Consider the following 20,835-nt stretch of genomic DNA (forward strand, 5'->3'; position numbering starts at 1 on the left):
CGATAAAAAAAAGTCGTTTTCTTTTTTAAAGATATCTTCCACAACTGTGGTTTCTGTGCTTGTGAATACAAAAGAGTTTATTGTTTTTTTTGGCCCATGTAATTGCGTATATTATATTGGTTATTTCTTCTTTTATTAATTGAATTTTATACTTTAAAATATTTGCTTTCTGATTTACGACTTCTTCCGAGCTCTGGGTAACTTTTAATATTGCGTTAGTTGCATTAGTAAGTTGGTTAATTTTTTGATTAATTAATTTGGTAATTACTACTTGTTTATCGTTGTTTTCTAAATGCTCATTTATCTTATTTTCTAAGATTTTGTAGTCGTGGTGGTCTGGTGATCCCGCCAGCCATTTTCATGCAGTACCTATTGCTTCTATTGCCCTTTTTTGTCTTTTTTGTGTTTGAAGAATGCGTAAATCAGTATGAATCTGTTTTAATTCGTAGGAGAGATAGGGTGTAATGGATGAGATGAGGTGAGTGAATGAAATGAATCTTCTAACTACGCCAGAGTTTCTTCATAGCTGTGTAAGTTTAATATGTGGATGATTTTAAATGTTCCGTCTTTCTTAGCCGCTATCCCGGTTTCGAGTGAGATGATTTGTCGAGGACTGTGGTTATGCCCAGGCATGTCGGTAGAAATAGCCTGAAAAATTATGTTGTTATATTATTTTTATGTATGATTTTTCCGGTTTGTGTTTTAATAGTGGTCATTTTATTTTCTGCTACCTTCTCAGCTTTGTATCTAGGTGTAAGTTTTGTTCCTAATCTTCTGTCTATTTTTACGTGGACTACGTCGCCTGGCTTAAAAAGTTTTGGTTGTATTTTGCATTGATTGTGGTATTCGAGGTCGGCCGTTTGTTTCTTCTGGATTTTCTGTTTAATTTCTTCTCGTTTTTTTCTGTCTTCTGCTGAACTGGAGATTGTGCTTCTAAAAAATATGTTTATGGGGCTTTCTTTTGTTACAGAATGGATCGATTTATTATATTCCTGAAATCTCTCTATTTGTCCGTTACTTGTCTATGCATACGGAGCAGTCGTGTGCACTGATATTTTGAGTTCATCTTCTAACATGAACTTGATTGCTGCTGACCCTAATGAGCGTTCGTTGTCCATTATTATCCATTTCGGCATACCGAAAGCAATTAACATTTCCCTCAACGGATTTTTTATATCTTCAGATGCTCTTGACTGTAAAATTTTTACTTATTTTGAAAATTTGTCGATTCCTGTTAAGATTCTATGTTTCTCTGTAATATAAATATCAATGTGAACTATTTCTCCTGGGTAATTAGGAATAGGGGTCGGTTGGATTTCTCCTTTTTGGGGGTGTCTATCGCATTTCGATTCTTTACAAGTTTGACAGGCTATTACTTGGATTTTCTTTACTGCTTGTGGAAAAAAGCAATTTTTTAAAATTTGTATTTTATCTTCTTTTGCGTCTATGGGCTCTTTTATGTTCAAGTGTAATTATTTCGTTTTGTTGAGATTCTGAAGTTACATCGTCTATTTCGTTTTGAGTAAACCTTATTTTGTATGAGTTGAAATAGCTGGGGTAAATGTTTTGAATTTTTCCCATTACTTCTTCGGACGTAATTATTCCGTTTATAAGCTTAGGGTCAAGTCTGGTAGTAAGAATTGCTATAAGTTTTTCTTCCGTGTAAGAATTTTGTTTAATTATATGTCTGTGGTATGTTGGAAATGGTATTTCATAACTATAGGAATCTGTGTCAGCTGTCAGTAAGTATATCTGGTTTTTAAATACATAGATGGGAGCTTCTACCGAAAATATGAGGTTGTGTGATAAGGTTTCGTCGCTATGGACTGATCCTGAGGAGCTGATTGAATTTATTTAGCGCATCCGCTACTACGTTAGCTACTCTGGGCTTGTACCTGATCTCGTGGTTATACTAACCAATAAGATCTCTCCAGCGTTTTAGCTTAGCGTTATGATTATTTACCCTATTTAAAAAACTCAAGGATTGGTGATCCGTATAAATTACCATCTTCGAATAACCTTAAAGGTAATGACTTAAGCTTTGCAGAGCCCAATCTATAGCAAGCATCTCTCTTTCGTTGGTTGCATAGTTTTCTTCTGTTTTTGACAGTGTGCGTAAAACGAACGTTATTGGCCTATGATTTTGTTCCAATACTGCGCCTATTGCGTAGCTTAAAGCATCGATAGTCGGCTGGAATTCTTTTCCGAAATCTGGATATGAAAGGGTTACATCTCTGGAGACGAAGGTATTTTTAAGTTTCTCGAATGCTGTAATCGAATCTTTGCTCAGGTTTATAGCAGTTTTGCTTGACTTGGTCTTAGATATACGGCCTTCTTCGCCTCTTAGGAGAATGGTTAAAGGCTTTGCTATTTTTGCATAGTCTTTTATGAACCGTCTATAATAGCCTGACATGCCCTGAAGAGAACGAAGATCTTTTAATTTTTTCGGGACCGGAAATTTTGTAATCGCTTTTATTTTATCTATATTTGTTTTAACCCTATTTTCTGATATTGTATACCCCAAGAAATCTACTTCGTTTTTGAAAAAATGCCATTTCTCTATTTGGACTCTCATGTTTGCGTTTTGTAGGGTTGAAAATACCTTTTCAAGATTTTGACCGTCGTCTACGTAAACATATGTAGCAAATTTTCCCTATGTATTCTCTCAGTATGTCATCTAAAGCTCTTTGAAAAATGGATGGGGAATTTTTTAGACCGAACGGAAGTCTCGTAAATTCATATTTTCCGCCGTTTACAGCGAATGCTGTTTTCTCTTCTTGAGGTCCAATACCGAAAAATACTCGTTGTCCCCAAATTGTGCAATAATTTCGCCTATCTCAGGGATCGGATACCGATCTGAGATAGTAACTTCATTAAGTTTCCTATAATCGATTACTAATCTGTCCTTTTTTTCTTCGGACTGACCGGACTTTTTCGGAACTACCCAGACTGGTGCATTATAAGGCGATCTTGTAGGTCTTATAATGCCATCTTTTAGCATCTCGTTTATTTGTTTTTCTACTTCCTGTTTTAAAGATATTGGGTATGGGTAATGTTTTCCGTAAACTGGGGAATCGGACGAAGTTCTGATCTCGCCTACTACTTTAGTTGTGTATCCTAACTTCGTATCAGGATCTGCAAAGAGGGTTTTGTGACTTTGTACGAGGAGATTTATAATTGATTTTTGAGACTCGGTCATATGGCTGACTTGCGGTCCAATTGTATTTACCGCTTGTGTTGCTAATTGATGAATTTTAATTTTGCGTTTATTTCCGAGAATTAATGTATCGCCCTTCACATCTATAATGGCTAGGCTTTTCATTGTGTCATTGCCCAGTATACCGTGAAAGGTTTTTAGTGTTTCTAGTAAAAAAAATTTCATAAGTGTATCTGAAATTTTAGGGAGCTTAAGTATTGCATGTTGTGTTATTTTAGTTGTACCTCCAACTGAGCTAACGGAAAAATTTTCTCATTTTGTTTTGGTTTTGGTACTAATTGGTTTTGAATATAATTTTGATTTGAGCCCGTATCTATTACAAATTTTAGGATTTTTCCGTTCCCCGTGGTTACTTTAAAGTAAGGTAATGCGGAACGATTTATTCTAAAAAATAAAGCTCTGACATATCTATGTATTCCTGCTGCTCAGTATCGTTTTGCCATACATATTCTTCCTGAAGCTCGTTTACATTATTTTCTTCTACCAACTGATAATATTCTTGCTCTGAGCTTAGTGTAGCTTCTTCTGAATTTTGTTGTGCGGTGCTTGCTGTCTCTGGCTGAATATGGAATTGCCGTGGCATTTTGTTAGTTTTGTAACGTTGAAAGCACTTGAGAGGTCTTTTCCCTGCAGAATCATTATTTACCGGCCTGTTCATATAATTTATATGACGCGAGCGAACTGAGTGATCGACCTCCATAGGTACCGGTTTTGGTTGGGGTCGTGGGGGAGGTTTTGGGGTGCTGTAGGATGCTACTGCACTGGCCTGATTTATATAGGGCTGTTTATAAGGTTTAAATTGGTTAGTCTGGGTAATTGGGATTGTTCCAGTTACAGGTACCCACTGAATTTGGTTTGGGTTATGATAGAGTTGTGGATGAAAGTTTTGTTTGGCGGCTAACATCCTTTATGGCTGTTGGGGTTTGGGTGGTAATAAAGGTGCCTTCCCTAAATATGGAGTTTTTGGTGTCTGACTAGGCTTTTTCTCTGTACATAGCTGTCAGAGATTGCACAGTTTCTTGTGAGGCATGCCAATTTGGTTTAGAATTAGTAATAGCTGTTGGTACACTGCCTGATAATAATCGACTATACTATCGCTACCTTGATTAAGAGCATAAAGCTGATATTCCAATGTCTTTAAATTTGTTTCATTTGATAGGTTTCTTAAAACTATTCTTACAGTAATAACATATCTCGGCGTGCTCTCGATCGCTGCAGCGATCTCTCCTGAGTGCGGGTTTACTAAGGGGCCTTCTCTGTACCTTACTCACGTTCCCCCCGAACGGATACTAAAGGGATCACGGCGATAAGTTTGGCCTGATTAGTCCACTAGGCACAAGTCCTGTTTTTCCAGGAGTGACGATATTGTGGTGTTTTTTAAACGGCGCTTTCGCACTTCCGGGTCTCGGATTTTTCTTTTCACTTCTCACGGATTAGGCGGAGGTTCAAACGAAACGTCGGAATTTTTTACTTTCCCGAACTTCACGAGACGCGGCACTTGTTATCCTTTCGCGGCTTTTAATCAGGTCCCTGTTCGGGCGCCAGTTAAAAGATTGATTATTATTTTGATATAAAACATCTAACTTTACTTTATTGAGTTGGATGAAGAACTGATTTTAATTAAACTAAACAATTATTCATTATGACTACGCGTCGCTCCATCGCTGCCACCGTCTCTGCCGCTTCTGCTAACGTTCTTTATTATTATTGGTTATTTATACATTCAAGTTATGGTTTTTGTTGTACGCACTTGGCAGAGTTCGGTCAACTTTGGAAATTGGCTATTCTGGATTCCCACGATCGCTGATCGAAAGGTGCAAGCTCGGCGCACGTGGCTTAGTGCATGTTAGGGCATGTGTTGTGCAATCAATCTCTACTCTTACTTATGTCTGGGTCTTTATATAATTTTGGGTGTTAACTTATTTATTTTATGACACCCTTTGCGTTATGTGTGCGTCAGTCATCCTGCTTCTTGAGTCGCACACAAGACATTTGATGGCGGACGCCGTTTTTTATATCCGTATAGTTTGATTTTACACTCAATTTTTTATTTCGCGGTTGAATTATTTCGCTCGATGTCGCTTTGGAATTCAGAGTGACCAAAGACAAAAATATCAAAAACAAGAAAGTAAAGCTAACTTCGGGCGTAGCCGAAGTTGAAATACCCTTGCAGAATATTCTGTAAATTATATTCTCCAAAATTATTTATATGATGCATTCTTAACACTCATAAAAATCACAACTTCCCAACTTTAAAAACACCAAAGTTATGGCATTACTAAACGTTCAGTTATATAACAGCTTTAGGATATAGTCGGCCGATCCTTATGAAATTTGGTAGGTCGCATTGATTGGCCAAACATAAAACACATAGAAAATCCAATTTTCCTAACTTTACAAACACCTAAATTATGGCATTTCCGATCAATCAGTTGTATGGCGGCTATAGGATATAGTCGACCGATCCCGGCCGTTCCGACTTATATACTGCGTGCAAAGGAAAGAAGGGTGTGTGCAAAGTTACAATTCGATATCTTTAAAACTGAGAGACTAGTTCGCGTAGAAACAGACAGACGGACAGACGGACATGCTTATATCAACTCAGGAGGTGATTCTGATTAAGAATATATATACTTTATAGGGTCGGAGATGTCTCCTTCACTGCTTTGTACACTTTTGACCAAAATTATCATACCCTCTGCAAGGGTATAAATATCAAAAAAAAATATCGGAATTATGATATTTGGGCAAATAAAAAATCACGATATAAATATATAATTTTTAGGAAAAAATATCGATATATTGATATTTTGATATTTTTTCGATATATCGATATATTGATATTTTGATATACTATCAACAACCCTACTTTCAAGGCTATTCACCCTATACGTATTCGGACTAGAAACCGAATCTATAACTACGAATAATTTTTATAAACAACAAGAAAGAAAAGCTAACTTCGGGCGGAGCCGAAGTTGATATACCCTTGCAGAATATTATGTAAATTATATTCTCCAAAATTGTTCATATGATGCATTCTTAATACTCATAAAAAATCACAACTTCCTAACTTTAAAAATACCAAAGTTATGGCATTTCCGATCAATCAGTTATATGGCAGCTATAGGATATAGTCGGCCTCCTTTGTTAGGTCGGATTGGCCAAATATAAAACCCATAGGAAATCCCAGCTTCCTAACTTTACAAGCACCAAAGTTATGGCATTTCCAATCAATCAGATATATGGCAGCTATAGGATATAGTCGGCCGATCCCGGGCGTCCCGACATATATATTGAGCGGCAAAATTGAAAAAGAGATAAACACCGTGTGTATGCTGCGGAATTTTATTTGCGACTGACTCTTTATAAGTTATTGATATACATATTTTGCTTACACCTAATTCGTTAAAGCGAGATGAATATATGAGCTCCGCGATCTGTACCTATACATATACTGGCGTGCATTGCCTTATAAGGAAAATATACAGGGTCTTTATTTTCTACACCCTTCCTCAATGAAAGCATTCTACCAAAAAACTATTCAATACATATTTAACATCTCTGTAAATTTTAAATGTTTCGTTTTCAAAAGGTTCTTAGTCAAAATATCTGCTATCATTTCAGTTGTACATTTATATTTTAACAAAACTTGACCTTCCTTAACAATCTCTCTAACAAAATGATGACGTATGTCAATATGCTTGGTTCTGGAATGGTACACAGGATTCTTGGTTAACGCCTGTGCGCTCAGGTTATCTCCATAGACGACGATCGGTGTGTTGTCGTCTCCGCAGCCGATTTCCAAAATCAGCCATCGCATGACTATCGCCTCCTTGAACGCCGCCGATAATGCCATGTACTCCGCTTCGGTACTGCTTAGCGCCACGCTTCGCTGCTTCTCCGAACGCCAAGAAATTGGACCACCAGCCAACATAAAGATGTATCCAGTGTAGGACTTCCTGTCTAGCCTGTCGCCTGCCCAATCCGCATCCACATATTCACAGAACGGTTGACCACACTGCTGATAGTGTAATTTCCAGTCAACAGTCGACGAGAGATATCTCATGACATGCCTTATGCCAGTCATGTGTTCAACATGAGGGTTTTGATTCCGCTGAGCCAACTTCGAAATGGAATGCAGTATGTCTGGCCTTGTTGTCAGTGCTAGCCACATAAGCTCTCCCACTACAGATTGATAAACTGTTGGATCAACTCTTTTGCACTGATCGCTCGTGCAATCTATTTGGAAACCTGCATCCAGAGGTGTCTTCGCCGACTTGCAATCTTCGTTGCCATGATTAAGCAATAAGTCCTTGATGTATTGCGAATGTCCCAACGTAATCGCTCCAAGATCGCCTTCTCGTTCGATTTCCATACCCAAAAAATGGTTAAGAGGGCCCTTGTCAACGCATTCAAAAATTTGTGAAATGCTGCTCTTGATCTTCAGCAAATCCTCATGCGCTTGACAAGCTATAAGAATGTCGTCAACATATATAAGGATTAGTGAAAGGTTACCTTCGCCACTCTGTTTGTATAAACATGGTTCGTTGTCACAGGCAACAAATCCCAAATTCTGTAGAACTCCATTCAGCTTCTCGTTCCAGGCCCTTCCTGACTGCTTCAAACCATATATTGCTTTCCTTAGCAACAGCACCTTATCAGGATTCTTCTCATCAAGATATCCTTCGGGCTGCTTCATGTAGACAGTCTCGCTGAGATCGCTGTTGAGGTACGCCATGCATACATCCATTTGGTGAAGGTAAAGTTTGAGCTCCGCCGCTATTGCTATCATAAAACGCACGCTCTCCAGTCGGCACACCTGCGAAAATGTTTCCATGTAGTTCACGGCAAACTGCTGGGAGCATCCCTTTGCTACCAAACGGGCCTTGAAACGTTCTATTCGACCGTCCTTGTCGCGCTTCACGTTCAACACCCACTTGCATCCTATTGCTCGCTGATCCTGGGGTAAATCGACAATCTGCCAAGTCTGATTGGCGACCAGAGAATCATATTCTCTATCCATGGCTTCACGCCACTCCGGTGCATGCGTACAACTTGAAACCTCTTTAAAAGTTAACGGAATTGGAACATTTTCCGAAACAAGAGCACTTAAGATGTTATACTGCTTCTTGGGACGACCAGGTTTTCCCGTCCGGATGATTTTGGGGCGACCGGGCCTCTAAGCGGCTCCTCTTGTACCTCCACATCCTTCTCTTCGGCACTCTCGTACTGATCTGAGCTCTCGCTGGAGCTGCCGTTCTCGATGCATGGGTCAGGAACACTTTCTGCAATCTCATCTGGCAGGGGGGTTTCCTCGAGTTCCTCCAGATCGACCAAAACTACATCACCTTTGGATGCCGCAGCATGATGCTCGTCAAACAAAACATCACGTTTATCAACCAATTGTCGAGCTACTGGGTCGTACAATCGATATCCTTTGGCTACAACCGAGTACCCAACCATAATGTACTGCTTGCCTTTGGGTTGAAATTTGCTACCCTTCCTTGGGCCTTTGTCCAGAGCGACTGCAAGAGATCCAAATACTTTTAGATGCTTCACATAAGGCTTCTTACCCGTCCACGCTTCTATAGGAGTCATACTCTCCACCGCGCTAGTAGGGGATCGGTTTCGCAGATAAACCGAAGTGTTGACTGACTCTGCTCAAAAAACATCTCCAAGTCCGGCCTGAACCAGAAGGCACCTTGACATCTCCACCAGCGTCCGGTTAGCTCTCTCCGCAACTCCATTTTGCTGGGGAGTATACGCTATTGTTAGTTGTCTGGCAATTCCGTGGTAGCTGAGACATTCGTCGAACTGCTTGTTGACAAATTCTTCACCATTATCGCTTCGCAGGCATTTGAGCTTTTTGCCTGTCTGCCGTTCAACCAGGCTCTTGAACACGATAAACTTTGACAGCACCTCGTTCTTCCCACGCAGAAAATATACAAAAATCCTTCTGGATTTGTCGTCGATAAAGGTCAGAACCTTGGAACCTCCCAGAGACTATGTCGGGAAAGGTCCACAAACATCTGCATGTATCAGTTCCAACAGCTCCTCAGCCCGATTACGTGTTGCCGTTGGGAAAGGCTGAACATGGATTTTGCTGACCATACACGTTTTGCAGGTGATACTTGCTGGCAGACAAATATTTTCAATACCGCGAACAATCCCTTTGTTTACCATTTCTTTCATGCTACAGAAATTAATGTGTCCCTACCTCTTGTGTAGCAAAGCACCATCAACGGCTACCATACCAAAACATTTACTTCCCCCGCCGTTAAATAAATACAAATTACCAATCTTATTGGCTTTGACGATGCATTCTCCATCTTGCACAACCTGGGCTTTCTCTCTATCAAAGAACACCTTGCACCTGTTCTGCACAGCACTGCTCACGGACATAAAAACGCACAGGGCTGTCTCTATTTTGACGTCACCTTTTCCTTCGGCTTGAAGGAAACCAGCATCGGCCAGTCCGATCTGTTCAGTGTGCTTCTTAAATTTTGTGAATAGCTCTCTTTCACAACACATATGGCTTGTCGCGCCACTGTCCAAGCACCACATTGAGTTTTTTAAGTTGTTGACGTCACAGGCATGCAGCAGGCTGCTTTGGCGGTTCACCATATTTTTTGATACCATGCGTTGATTGCCGTCTTCACTACTCACAGCACGGCACTGGGACTTTATGTGACCTTGCTCACCACACTTAAAGCAAACGATATTTTTTCGCTTTTTCTTCCCATTCCTCTTTGTCTGTGAGTATTGTGGCTTCTGTGCTGCGATGAATGCCCTTGAATTATCCACTCGCTCTTCTGCTACTCCTTTTCTTTCGCTCTCTTCCTTCAACTTAATGGTGAGAACTTCAAACGAAGGCAACTTGTCTCGTGTTTCCATTGCCACCACGAAATGCTCAAACTGTTCTGGAAGACTCGACAGCAACTATTCCAACTCCAGCTAGGCCATCCAGAATTTCTGGAAATTCGCTTATATAGGTAGACATGCTCTGCCCCTGTTACGCAATCCGTTTGTTGAGTAGTAGTAGTAGTTTCTTGTACAACTGTACCTTCCGTACAGGTCCGCTTGGCTGATGTACCTCCTTTAGCTTCGTCCATGCCTCCAACGCAGTCGAACAATTCTTGATGTAGGCCAATTGAGATGTCTTTACACTCAATGTAATTGTTGCAAGCGCCTTATTGTCCAAGGCCAGCCAATTCACTCCCTCTGGAATATTCGATTCCGTTAGTTCTCCAGAAGTAACACTCCACAGACCGGAATGCACCAACACAGATCTCATCTGTATTTTCCAGGTGTCATAGTTCTTCTCCTCTAACTTTTCGATTTGATAAAGAGCACTCATTGTTCTTAATCCTGAGTCACACACCGCACAATTATCTTTAAAACGTCTTTAATTACATTTATGCCTGGGCCCATAACCTATTGAGCGGCAAAATTGAAAAAGAGATAAACACCGTGTGTATGCTGCGGAATTTTATTTGCGACTGACTCTTTATAAGTGAAGAAGGAACAAATTGATATACATATTTTGCTTACACCTAATTCGTTAAAGCGAGATGAATATAGGAGCTCCGCGATCTGTACTTATACATATACTGGCGTGCATTGCCTTATAAGGAAAATATACAGGGTCTTTATTTTCTACAATATATACTGGGTGCAAAGGAAAGAAGGTTGTGTGCAAAGTTTCAATTCGATATCTTTAAAACTGAGAGACTAGTTCGCGTAGAAACAGACAGACGGACATGGCTATATCAACTCAGGAGGTGATTGATCCTGATCAAGAATATATATACTTTATTGGGTCGGAGATGTCTCCTTCACTGCGTTGCACACTTTTGACCAAAATTATAATACCCTCTGCAAGGGTAAAATCAAAAAAATGAATAATCGCATAAGTTCTTAAAAAAATTTTTTTACTTTCAATAAATATAATTTAATATATAAATATATAATATTTAAATACTAACAAAATTACTTCATAATATTACGTTATTTTTCAAAAGGAGGGAGATGTAGTATGCTCACATATCGAGTACACACTGTACCTTTAATATCTCAAATACAATGTTGCATTTGTTTAAAACCAAATGTTCCAAGCACTTAGAGTGCGAAGTAATATAACCACACAAAAATACAATGGGCAGCCGAAGTGCTGAGTCGGCATGTCTGGCGAGCGCGATCGCTCCGTTACTATGTGAGCATAATACTCTCTCTCTCTCTCATAGGCTGCTATATTGTCGCCGCAAGTACCGATTGCTCCACTGCCGGGGTCTCCGACGGCGTAGCTGCGCACTCTTTGTCTTGACCATTCTTTTTAGAGATTTAAGGAATATATTAATTAATGAATACCAAATGGTCACGATGTGCTTTAGAGAAAATGATTCGTTTTTATTTAAGCTTCAAGAAATCGATGAATTTTTTTGGGAAGGAAAGAATTATTCGGTTGAAACAAAACTTTCATGATTTATTGTTATATATTTAAACAGTCTTCTCAAATTTGTTCACTAATATACAAGCATTTCGCCGAGACGCCCCGAGTGTGCATGTGTCGGCGGGAAAGATGCAGGTCCCAATTTCCATCTGAAACAAAAAACCCAAAAAATTGTATATTTTCAATAGCTTTAGTTAAACCAAGAAAATTGAATAAAAAGTGAGAAATTCAAAAAATTATTGCAAATTAAAAAACATTTTTTTTTAATTCACTTCAGATTGTTTATAAAGTGGGTTAATCATAACTTTCTTAAGGTTTTTTGGGTTTCACTATAAGAAAATGCAGTCTCGAATACAATACATTTTGTCTCGTTTCAATAGGACGTTTAATTTTTTCCCTTTCTTCCTGCAAATTAGGAAAAATCGTAAAAATGACAGTCCGAGAAATCGCACGTCGAAGTTTTCGTGAAAAAAAGCGTAACGCTTGCTCACTATTTCTCCCGTAACTTAAAAAATATTTTGAATTTGCTTCTGAAATTTTAGGGACACATTCTTGGATAGTTTGGGGAGACATTTGGCAAAAACAAAAATCGATTTTTTGAAGCCTCTAAAGCCGGTTCCCCCTTAAGCTGTTTTGTTAAAACAAATCAAAAAGATAATAAATTTTAAACTAAAACCGCTAAACTAGGCATTGCGGCTTAATTTTTATAACCTTGCAGAGGGTATTATAATTTTGGTCAAAAGTGTGCAACGCAGTGAAGTAGACATCTCCGACCCTATAAAGTATATATAGTTGAGTTGATATATCTGCTGTCCGTCTGTCTGTTTCTACGCGAACTGGTCTCTCAGTTTTAAAGATATCGAGTTGAAACTTTGCACACACCCTTCGTTCCTTTGCACGCAGTACATAAGTCGGAACGGCCGGGGTCGGACGACTATATCTTATAGCCGCCATAAAACTGATTGATCGGAAATGCCATAACTTTAATGTTTTTAAAGTTAGGAATTTGGTATTTTCTATGGGTTTTGATTTTTGGCCAATCAATCCGACCTACCAAATTTCATAAGCCGCCATATAACTGATTGATCGGAAATGCCATAACTTTGGTGTTTGTAAAGTTAAGAATGGGATTTTCTATGGGTTTTATTTTTGGCGAATCAATCTGACCTACCAAATTTCAAAAGGATCGGCCGACTATATCGTATAACTGCCATATAACAGAATGATTGGAAATGCCATAACTTTGGTGTTTTTAAAGTTAGGAAGTTATGATTTTTTATGAGTATAAAAAATAAATCATATGAATAATTTTGGAGAATATAATTTACAGAATATTCTGCAAGGGTTTATCAAGTTCGGCTCCGCCCGAAGTTAACTTTCCTTTCTTGTTAAATTTAAAATTATGGATTCTATAAATTCGTTTGTTATCTCATGTTTTGGCGACACTCGGCAAAGCAAGGACGGGGCCAAAATTGATCCCTAATTTCTATTAAATATGTTCATTGTTTCGTACCCGGATAGGGTCAACTGCATGAAGTTGCATTGGGAAATCGTGGTATTATTAAAAATCTCTTTGTTTCTAAAAGTGTTGCGAATGCCGGTATCGGTATTAAACTCTAGTCGTCTTTGAATACTCTGAGTATATTCCCAGAGTATAAATATTAAAAAGAATAGAATTGGCAGTATAGTTAGACATAATCGGCGTAATTAACATGTATATAAAAAAAATATATTTTTTATTTTAGGTGTGTGCCCGACTGAATGGAGCCGTCCAATGAAACGTTTGTGTGTAATTCTAATTACAGATAATAACAAGAAAAACGATTTTGCAAGAGTCGCCTTAAGAGATATTGCATTAAATAGTCGATATAGTTCAAAAAGAGTCCGATTCGCTTATATGTTTAAGGTAAGCTTGAAATCTTTTACGAAATATTTTATTTTTAAATGCTATGGGTTGCATATTTTATTGTTTGAATTTATGGATCTGTAAACATATTAGCTCTATTCTCTTTCAACGTAAAAACGAGATGGCAAAAGATGAAAGACTAGTTCCATACAGGGCCTTAAATACAAAAACAAAATACAATAGATCACTCCTAGATGGCTTTCCGCGTGATCTAAATTTTATTGTATGGGAGACTTCAATAAGATAAAAGCAGGTCAAACGATGAGTTTAAATATATTATAATTATTTCACGAAGCTTTTTTTCTCGAAAATTGTTCTCTATATAGCAAATCAATTAAATATGTATGTAAACCGGGCTTATGCTGCGGTCAAGGAATTTAAATATGTAACCGTATGTAAAACTGTAGCCACAGCAAAACGAAATGGTCACAAGAAAAATATTTTTTTTTATGCTAGTATTTGTAGATTTGTGGTAACATATGTATATTTATATTGTTGGTTTTTACAAAACAATAAAACACGGAATGCTCAAATTGACACATGTGGTTTATTGGATGCTCGAATGCTTACAGAGTACTGTTAATATGTGTTTCAGTTGGCAACTTATGTAAACTTATAATTTCAACACTTCTGCCACCATTTTCTGTCGAGTGTGTCGTTGGCCCAATCGGAATCAGAGAGTCCGCCCACAGGCTCGCCTGACCTCCGATACTTGACACACAGGTCCAGTGTACCGCTCAAATACCGCAAAACAGTTTCGTGTTCCGCATGGGTATCTGTATTTCGTTGCGACAGCTTGCTTACTGCATGCAAGATGTCGGGGCGGCTCAGAACTGCGTAATACATAAGCGAACCAATTAATGACTGATAATGGGTTACATGTACCTTTGTTCTTTGCAACAAGTGTGAAACCCAGAATCTAATGGTGTTGCAGCTCCACTGCAATCTCGCATACCCCAAGTTGCTAGTATGCTTTCGATGTATCTTCTCTGACTCATTCTGATGGCAATAAAGAATTGCCACCTCGCTGTATTTCCATACCTAGGAAAAAACTCAGCTGATTTAAGGGGGTATATAGCTTTTTTTGTCGAAAAAAAATAGGAAAGTTTGTATTTTTTTATGTATGTATTTATTGTTTTTATTAAATGAATGATTATATTTTCTGAAAGTTTAGATTGTTGACAATGTTTATGCAAAAAATTTTGAAAAAATATTTAATAGTTTTTAAGGAGCCTTGCGGTGATAATTCCCCAGGACGAACGGGTCAACTGATACCGAAAAAATAAAAATATTTCATTAGTTTAAAGTAGTATCCTGTACTTGAACGAACGTTTGAAAAAAAATTTTTTTTTTTGTGCATACGGGAACGTTTTCTGCAAAATATTACGTTTTTGGAAACTAAAATTCTTACAAAACTATCTATTTCGGCGAAATAAAAATTTTTACATGAAAAAACGATCGTTCAAGTACTAATAAAATTCATTACGAACATAGGTTCAGTAGTTTTTCGCCAATCCATATCACCGCAAAGTCATTTTTCAAAAAACACCATTTCGAGATATTCGCGTTTAAAGTTTCAAGTTTGGGTTTGGGCGGGGACGAGGCACGCGGCTAGGAGCGCTGTAACTTTTTTTCTACTGCTCAAATCTCTATGAAAATTTGGGGAAATGTTCTCAAGAAGTTGTTCATTAAGAAAAGCAAAAAAAAATTTTCGATTTTTTGAAAATTAAAAAGGTATATACCCCCTTAAGTCCTGCATGACGAATACGCCCGCAATCTTCTGCTTAATTGCGGCTATGTTCTCCTCATTGGAACTGATGATAATCAGATCGCCTACGTAGACTGCTACATAGCTGTACTGCTCATCCTGCTGATCGACATACAAACAAGGTCCGTAAAGTGTCTTGTTTAGCTTTAGGACTTTGTGTGGATGTTGTGCGTCTATAAATTGTAGTGGTTGTCTGATAAACACCTCTTCGTTAAGCTTGCTGTTTAAGTATGCATTCGAAATGTCCACGTGATACATATATAACCGTTGCTCCACAGCTATTGCAAACAATAAACGAATTGTCTCGTACCTTATAACTGGAGAGTAGGTCTCCCAGTAGTTACTCCATATTGCTGCCCACAACATAGAGCAACAAGCCTGGATTTGAACCTTTCGATCTCTCCCTTTTGGTTCCGTTTTATACGAAAAACCCATTTCGCACCAATGGTCTTTTGGCCAGTAGGTAAGTCTACTAAGGTCCATGTGTTGTTCCTTATAAGAGCATTGTACTCCGCCTGCATGGATTTCTGCCAACTTTCGCCATGTTGCCCACGCAATGTCTCTGCTGCTGTCGCCGGAGTCTCAAGATCCTCGACACCGTTGAGATTGTAAAGCATATACTGTTTTTTTGGCCTGCATCGCTGACCCGTGCAAATAACTTCCATGCCGTCGTCTTCGTCATCTTCTGGATCGCTGCTGGTGGTAGGATTCTGCTCGAAGTCGCCCACGCACTCTTCTGCTGTTCTGCTACTCTTCTCTGATACCCCAGCCTCTGCAGTGGTATCTTCTTGTATGGTTATTGGCTCCAAACGACTAATATTGAAATCAAAATTATCATTTATGTCTGAGGCGATGTAATTTTCAATTGATTTGTTTGAAAACTCACCCTCGATAATCTTGACATCCCGCCGCTCTATGATAGTCCGCCTGTCTCTGTCATATAGCCGATAAGCGTTCGCTGCAAAAGAGTAACCGACAAATTTATACTCTTTTCTTCTTGCCTGGAACTTTCCTTTCTTGGTTTTATCCAGCCCAAATACACGCGAGCCGAACACTCAGGTGTTTAACAGAAGGTTTCCGATTCTTCCATAATTTGAATGGAGTCCGTCCATCCAGTGCTCGTGACAGACACTATTCTCGAGGTAGTCTGCTGTTTGTACTACCTCTGCCCACAAATACTCCTCCAAATGTGCAGCAAACATTTCGAAATCTCAACTATTGTTCTATTATTACGCTCAGCTATTCCGTTTTGCTTTGGAGTATAATTAAATTTATTAAACTATTTTTTAACGTATTCTGTTCCGTTATCACTTCGCAAAGCTTTGATTTTCCTTTCTGTTTGACACTCTACGTGATTTTTAAATAATTGTAACTTTTCAAATACTTAATTTTTTGACTGCATAAAATATACATGAATTTTACGGGAATAATCGCCGATAATGCACTGATTTTTGCCATATTGCAAATATCGCAGCTTATCTCTACTGGCATTTTACGCACCTTTATTCCGATCACATGCTCTTTCTCGCATAAATTCTTTAAATTATAAAAGTTTACTTGCCCGAATCGATTATGCCATTTTACTGCGATTTCATTCTCGTTTTTTTCCATTCACAACTTTTAGGAACTTTTGTCCATTTCGTAAACATATAAATTATTTTCCTTTCGCGCACGCAGGACTAATTGTCCATGGCTGTTTCTCACTACTGCTTCTTATTTATAAAAAATGTAGTGAAATCTCCGTATATTGCTGCCTTACTCACTGAGAAAAAATTCATGTGCAACTTCGGCACATACAAGACATTTTGCAACTCAATGTTCTTGTTGTTTTCTCGTAATATTACCGTCCCAATACCGGTTGATTTCAAGTATTTTTCAGCGGCTAGCATTATTTTTAATTCCATTTTAGTAATTGACAAGAACATATTAATATCGTAACACATGTGAGAAATTGCTCCGCTATCGACGCACCATACAGTTTTTCGCTGCTCTTCTACTCGGCAGTGCATTAAACATTTCGATTGCTCGTCTCTGTTGTATTCTTTCTGAGGGCTATCACTGTTTCTCACTGTTTTCTCTTCACCGTTTCGTCCACATTTGAAACATTTGCCGTTAAATGCGTGCTTTTTGGTTTTCTTCGTGTTTCTTTTGACTTCCCTTTGTCTGATGATTTTTCTATCAGTTATTTAATTTTTTTTTTTTTTGTAGTTAAACCGTCGGCGCATGTAGACGTGTATTTATTGTGCTCCGGGAAAAGTATTCAATAAAATCACAAAAGTGGAGTGACCGTTTTAATAAATCTAACGCGCAAAGACGCTTTCTGCGATGAAATCGCGAATGTTTATATTGATTGGTCATTTAATTAATATAAAACTTAACACTTAAAACACAAATTAACTTTACCACGAATACAATGAGTCTGAACGACGTTCGCACACAACGTCAACGTGAGCAAGACGAGAGACGGCTCTCAGTACAAATAAATAACGCGTACTTCTCTTTTAAAGCAACCGAAAATAATGCAAGCTTTGATCAAGCGCGGGCAATTACCCCCAACTTGACCGAGTTCTTAAACGTAGCGAGCGAGAGAGTGCGTTCTTGCTCCCCCTCGCTACCATCGACGTCTCTGCGGCCAAAGAGCGCTGAATGTGCTCCAATGCAGGTATGCAATAACCTAAGTTCATCAGCAGTAACTAGCACCGCAATTTCTTTAACAACGTCAACTGTAACTACAACAACAACTGCAACCGTATCGACTGCGCGTTTAATACGTCATTACGTCATACGGCATTAATACGTCTGCCGCTGCGCTGCCCGAAAAACAGAACAAAACCAATGAATGTGCTAAGCCGGCTGTGCAGACTGGTATGGATCACTACATCCAAATCAAAAGGAAGCTGAGCCCTCTAAATTCTCAACGCAAAATAACCCGTAACAATGCTAGCCTAGCTGGAATAGAAACGCCCACGAACTCAAACCGATTTAAAATCTTGGAAGACGCCTATGACGTTGAGGCGGCCGAATCCACTGAAGTCGAGAAAAGGAAGCCAAAACCTCCGCCTATTTATATTCGAGAAAAAAGTTCGAATGTTCTTGTCAACAAAATTATCGAGCTTATTGGAAAGGATAACTTCCACATAATACCTCTAGTAAAGGGCAAAATCCAGGAAACAAAGGTTCCAATAAAGTCTGAAGATAATTACAGAGTATTATCGAAATATCTTTCCGAGAATAAAAAGAACTTTTACACGTATCAGCTAAAAAGTAGCAAGAGCCTCCAAGTCGTACTTAAGGGCATAGAGTCCGACGTAACGCCTGCAGAGATAACAAAGGCGCTTAAAGAGAAGGGAAATGTTCTCAAGAAGTTGTTCATTAAGAAAAGCAAAAAAAAATTTTCGATTTTTTGAAAATTAAAAAGGTATATACCCCCTTAAGTCCTGCATGACGAATACGCCCGCAATCTTCTGCTTAATTGCGGCTATGTTCTCCTTATTGGAACTGATGATAATCAGATCGCCTACGTAGACTGCTACATAGCTGTACTGCTCATCCTGCTGATCGACATACAAACAAGGTCCGTAAAGTGTCTTGTTTAGCTTTAGGACTTTGTGTGGATGTTGTGCGTCTATAAATTGTAGTGGTTGTCTGATAAACACCTCTTGGTTAAGCTTGCTGTTTAAGTATGCATTCGAAATGTCCACGTGATACATATATAACCGTTGCTCCACAGCTATTGCAAACAATAAACGAATTGTCTCGTACCTTATAACTGGAGAGTAGGTCTCCCAGTAGTTACTCCATATTGCTGCCCACAACATAGAGCAACAAGCCTGGATTTGAACCTTTCGATCTCTCCCTTTTGGTTCCGTTTTATACGAAAAACCCATTTCGCACCAATGGTCTTTTGGCCAGTAGGTAAGTCTACTAAGGTCCATGTGTTGTTCCTTATAAGAGCATTGTACTCCGCCTGCATGGATTTCTGCCAACTTTCGCCATGTTGCCCACGCAATGTCTCTGCTGCTGTCGCCGGAGTCTCAAGATCCTCGACACCGTTGAGATTGTAAAGCATATACTGTTTTTTTGGCCTGCATCGCTGACCCGTGCAAATAACTTCCATGCCGTCGTCTTCGACATCTTCTGGATCGCTGCTGGTGGTAGGATTCTGCTCGAAGTCGCCCACGCACTCTTCTGCTGTTCTGCTACTCTTCTCTGATACCCAGCCTCTGCAGTGGTATCTTCTTGTATGGTTATTGGCTCCAAACGACTAATATTGAAATCAAAATTATCATTTATGTCTGAGGCGATGTAATTTTCAATTGATTTGTTTGAAAACTCACCCTCGATAATCTTGACATCCCGCCGCTCTATGATAGTCCGCCTGTCTCTGTCATATAGCCGATAAGCGTTCGCTGCAAAAGAGTAACCGACAAATTTATACTCTTTTCTTCTTGCCTGGAACTTTCCTTTCTTGGTTTTATCCAGCCCAAATACACGCGAGCCGAACACTCAGGTGTTTAACAGAAGGTTTCCGATTCTTCCATAATTTGAATGGAGTCCGTCCATCCAGTGCTCGTGACAGACACTATTCTCGAGGTAGTCTGCTGTTTGTACTACCTCTGCCCACAAATACTCCTCCAAATGTGCAGCAAACATTTCGCAATCTCAACTATTGTTCTATTATTACGCTCAGCTATTCCGTTTTGCTTTGGAGTATAATTAAATTTATTAAACTTTTTATTAACGTATTCTGTTCCGTTATCACTTCGCAAAGCTTTGATTTTCCTTTCTGTTTGACACTCTACGTGATTTTTAAATAATTGAAACTTTTCAAATACTTAATTTTTTGACTGCATAAAATATACATGAATTTTACGGGAATAATCGCCGATAATGCACTGATTTTTGCCATATTGCAAATATCGCAGCTTATCTCTACTGGCATTTTACGCACCTTTATTCTGATCACATGCTCTTTCTCGCATAAATTCTTTAAATTATAAAAGTTTACTTGCCCGAATCGATTATGCCATTTTACTGCGATTTCATTCTCGTTTTTTTCCATTCACAACTTTTAGGAACTTTTGTCCATTTCGTAAACATATAAATTATTTTCCTTTCGCGCACGCAGGACTAATTGTCCATGGCTGTTTCTCACTACTGCTTCTTATTTATGGAATGTAGTGAAATCTCCGTATATTGCTGCCTTACTCACTGAGAAAAAATTCATGTGCAACTTCGGCACATACAAGACATTTTGCAACTCAATGTTCTTGTTGTTTTCTCGTAATATTACCGTCCCAATACCGGTTGATTTCAAGTATTTTTCGGCGGCTAGCATTATTTTTAATTCCATTTTAGTAATTGACAAGAACATATTAATATCGTAACACATGTGAGAAATTGCTCCGCTATCGACGCACCATACAGTTTTTCGCTGCTCTTCTACTCGGCAGTGCATTAAACATTTCGATTGCTCGTCTCTGTTGTATTCT

The 20,835-nt window shown here is 38.8% G+C and overlaps 1 protein-coding gene across 4 annotated transcripts in view; it reads left to right on the forward strand.

The window, feature by feature from the left end:
• LOC108044588 (dnaJ homolog subfamily C member 16) overlaps positions 1–20,835 on the forward strand; it is a 605,143-nt gene that overhangs the window by 279,255 nt on the left and 305,053 nt on the right. For all 4 annotated transcript variants that reach the window (XM_044457445.1, XM_044457448.1, XM_044457447.1 and 1 more), the window contains one exon: positions 13,415–13,575. In XM_044457445.1, the coding sequence (XP_044313380.1) occupies positions 13,415–13,575 (161 nt within the window). The remainder of the gene's footprint in view (positions 1–13,414; positions 13,576–20,835) is intronic.

The sequence above is a fragment of the Drosophila rhopaloa genome, unplaced genomic scaffold (genome assembly GCF_018152115.1).
Source record: "Drosophila rhopaloa isolate 14029-0021.01 unplaced genomic scaffold, ASM1815211v1 contig_156, whole genome shotgun sequence".
Taxonomy (NCBI): Eukaryota; Metazoa; Arthropoda; class Insecta; order Diptera; family Drosophilidae; genus Drosophila; species Drosophila rhopaloa.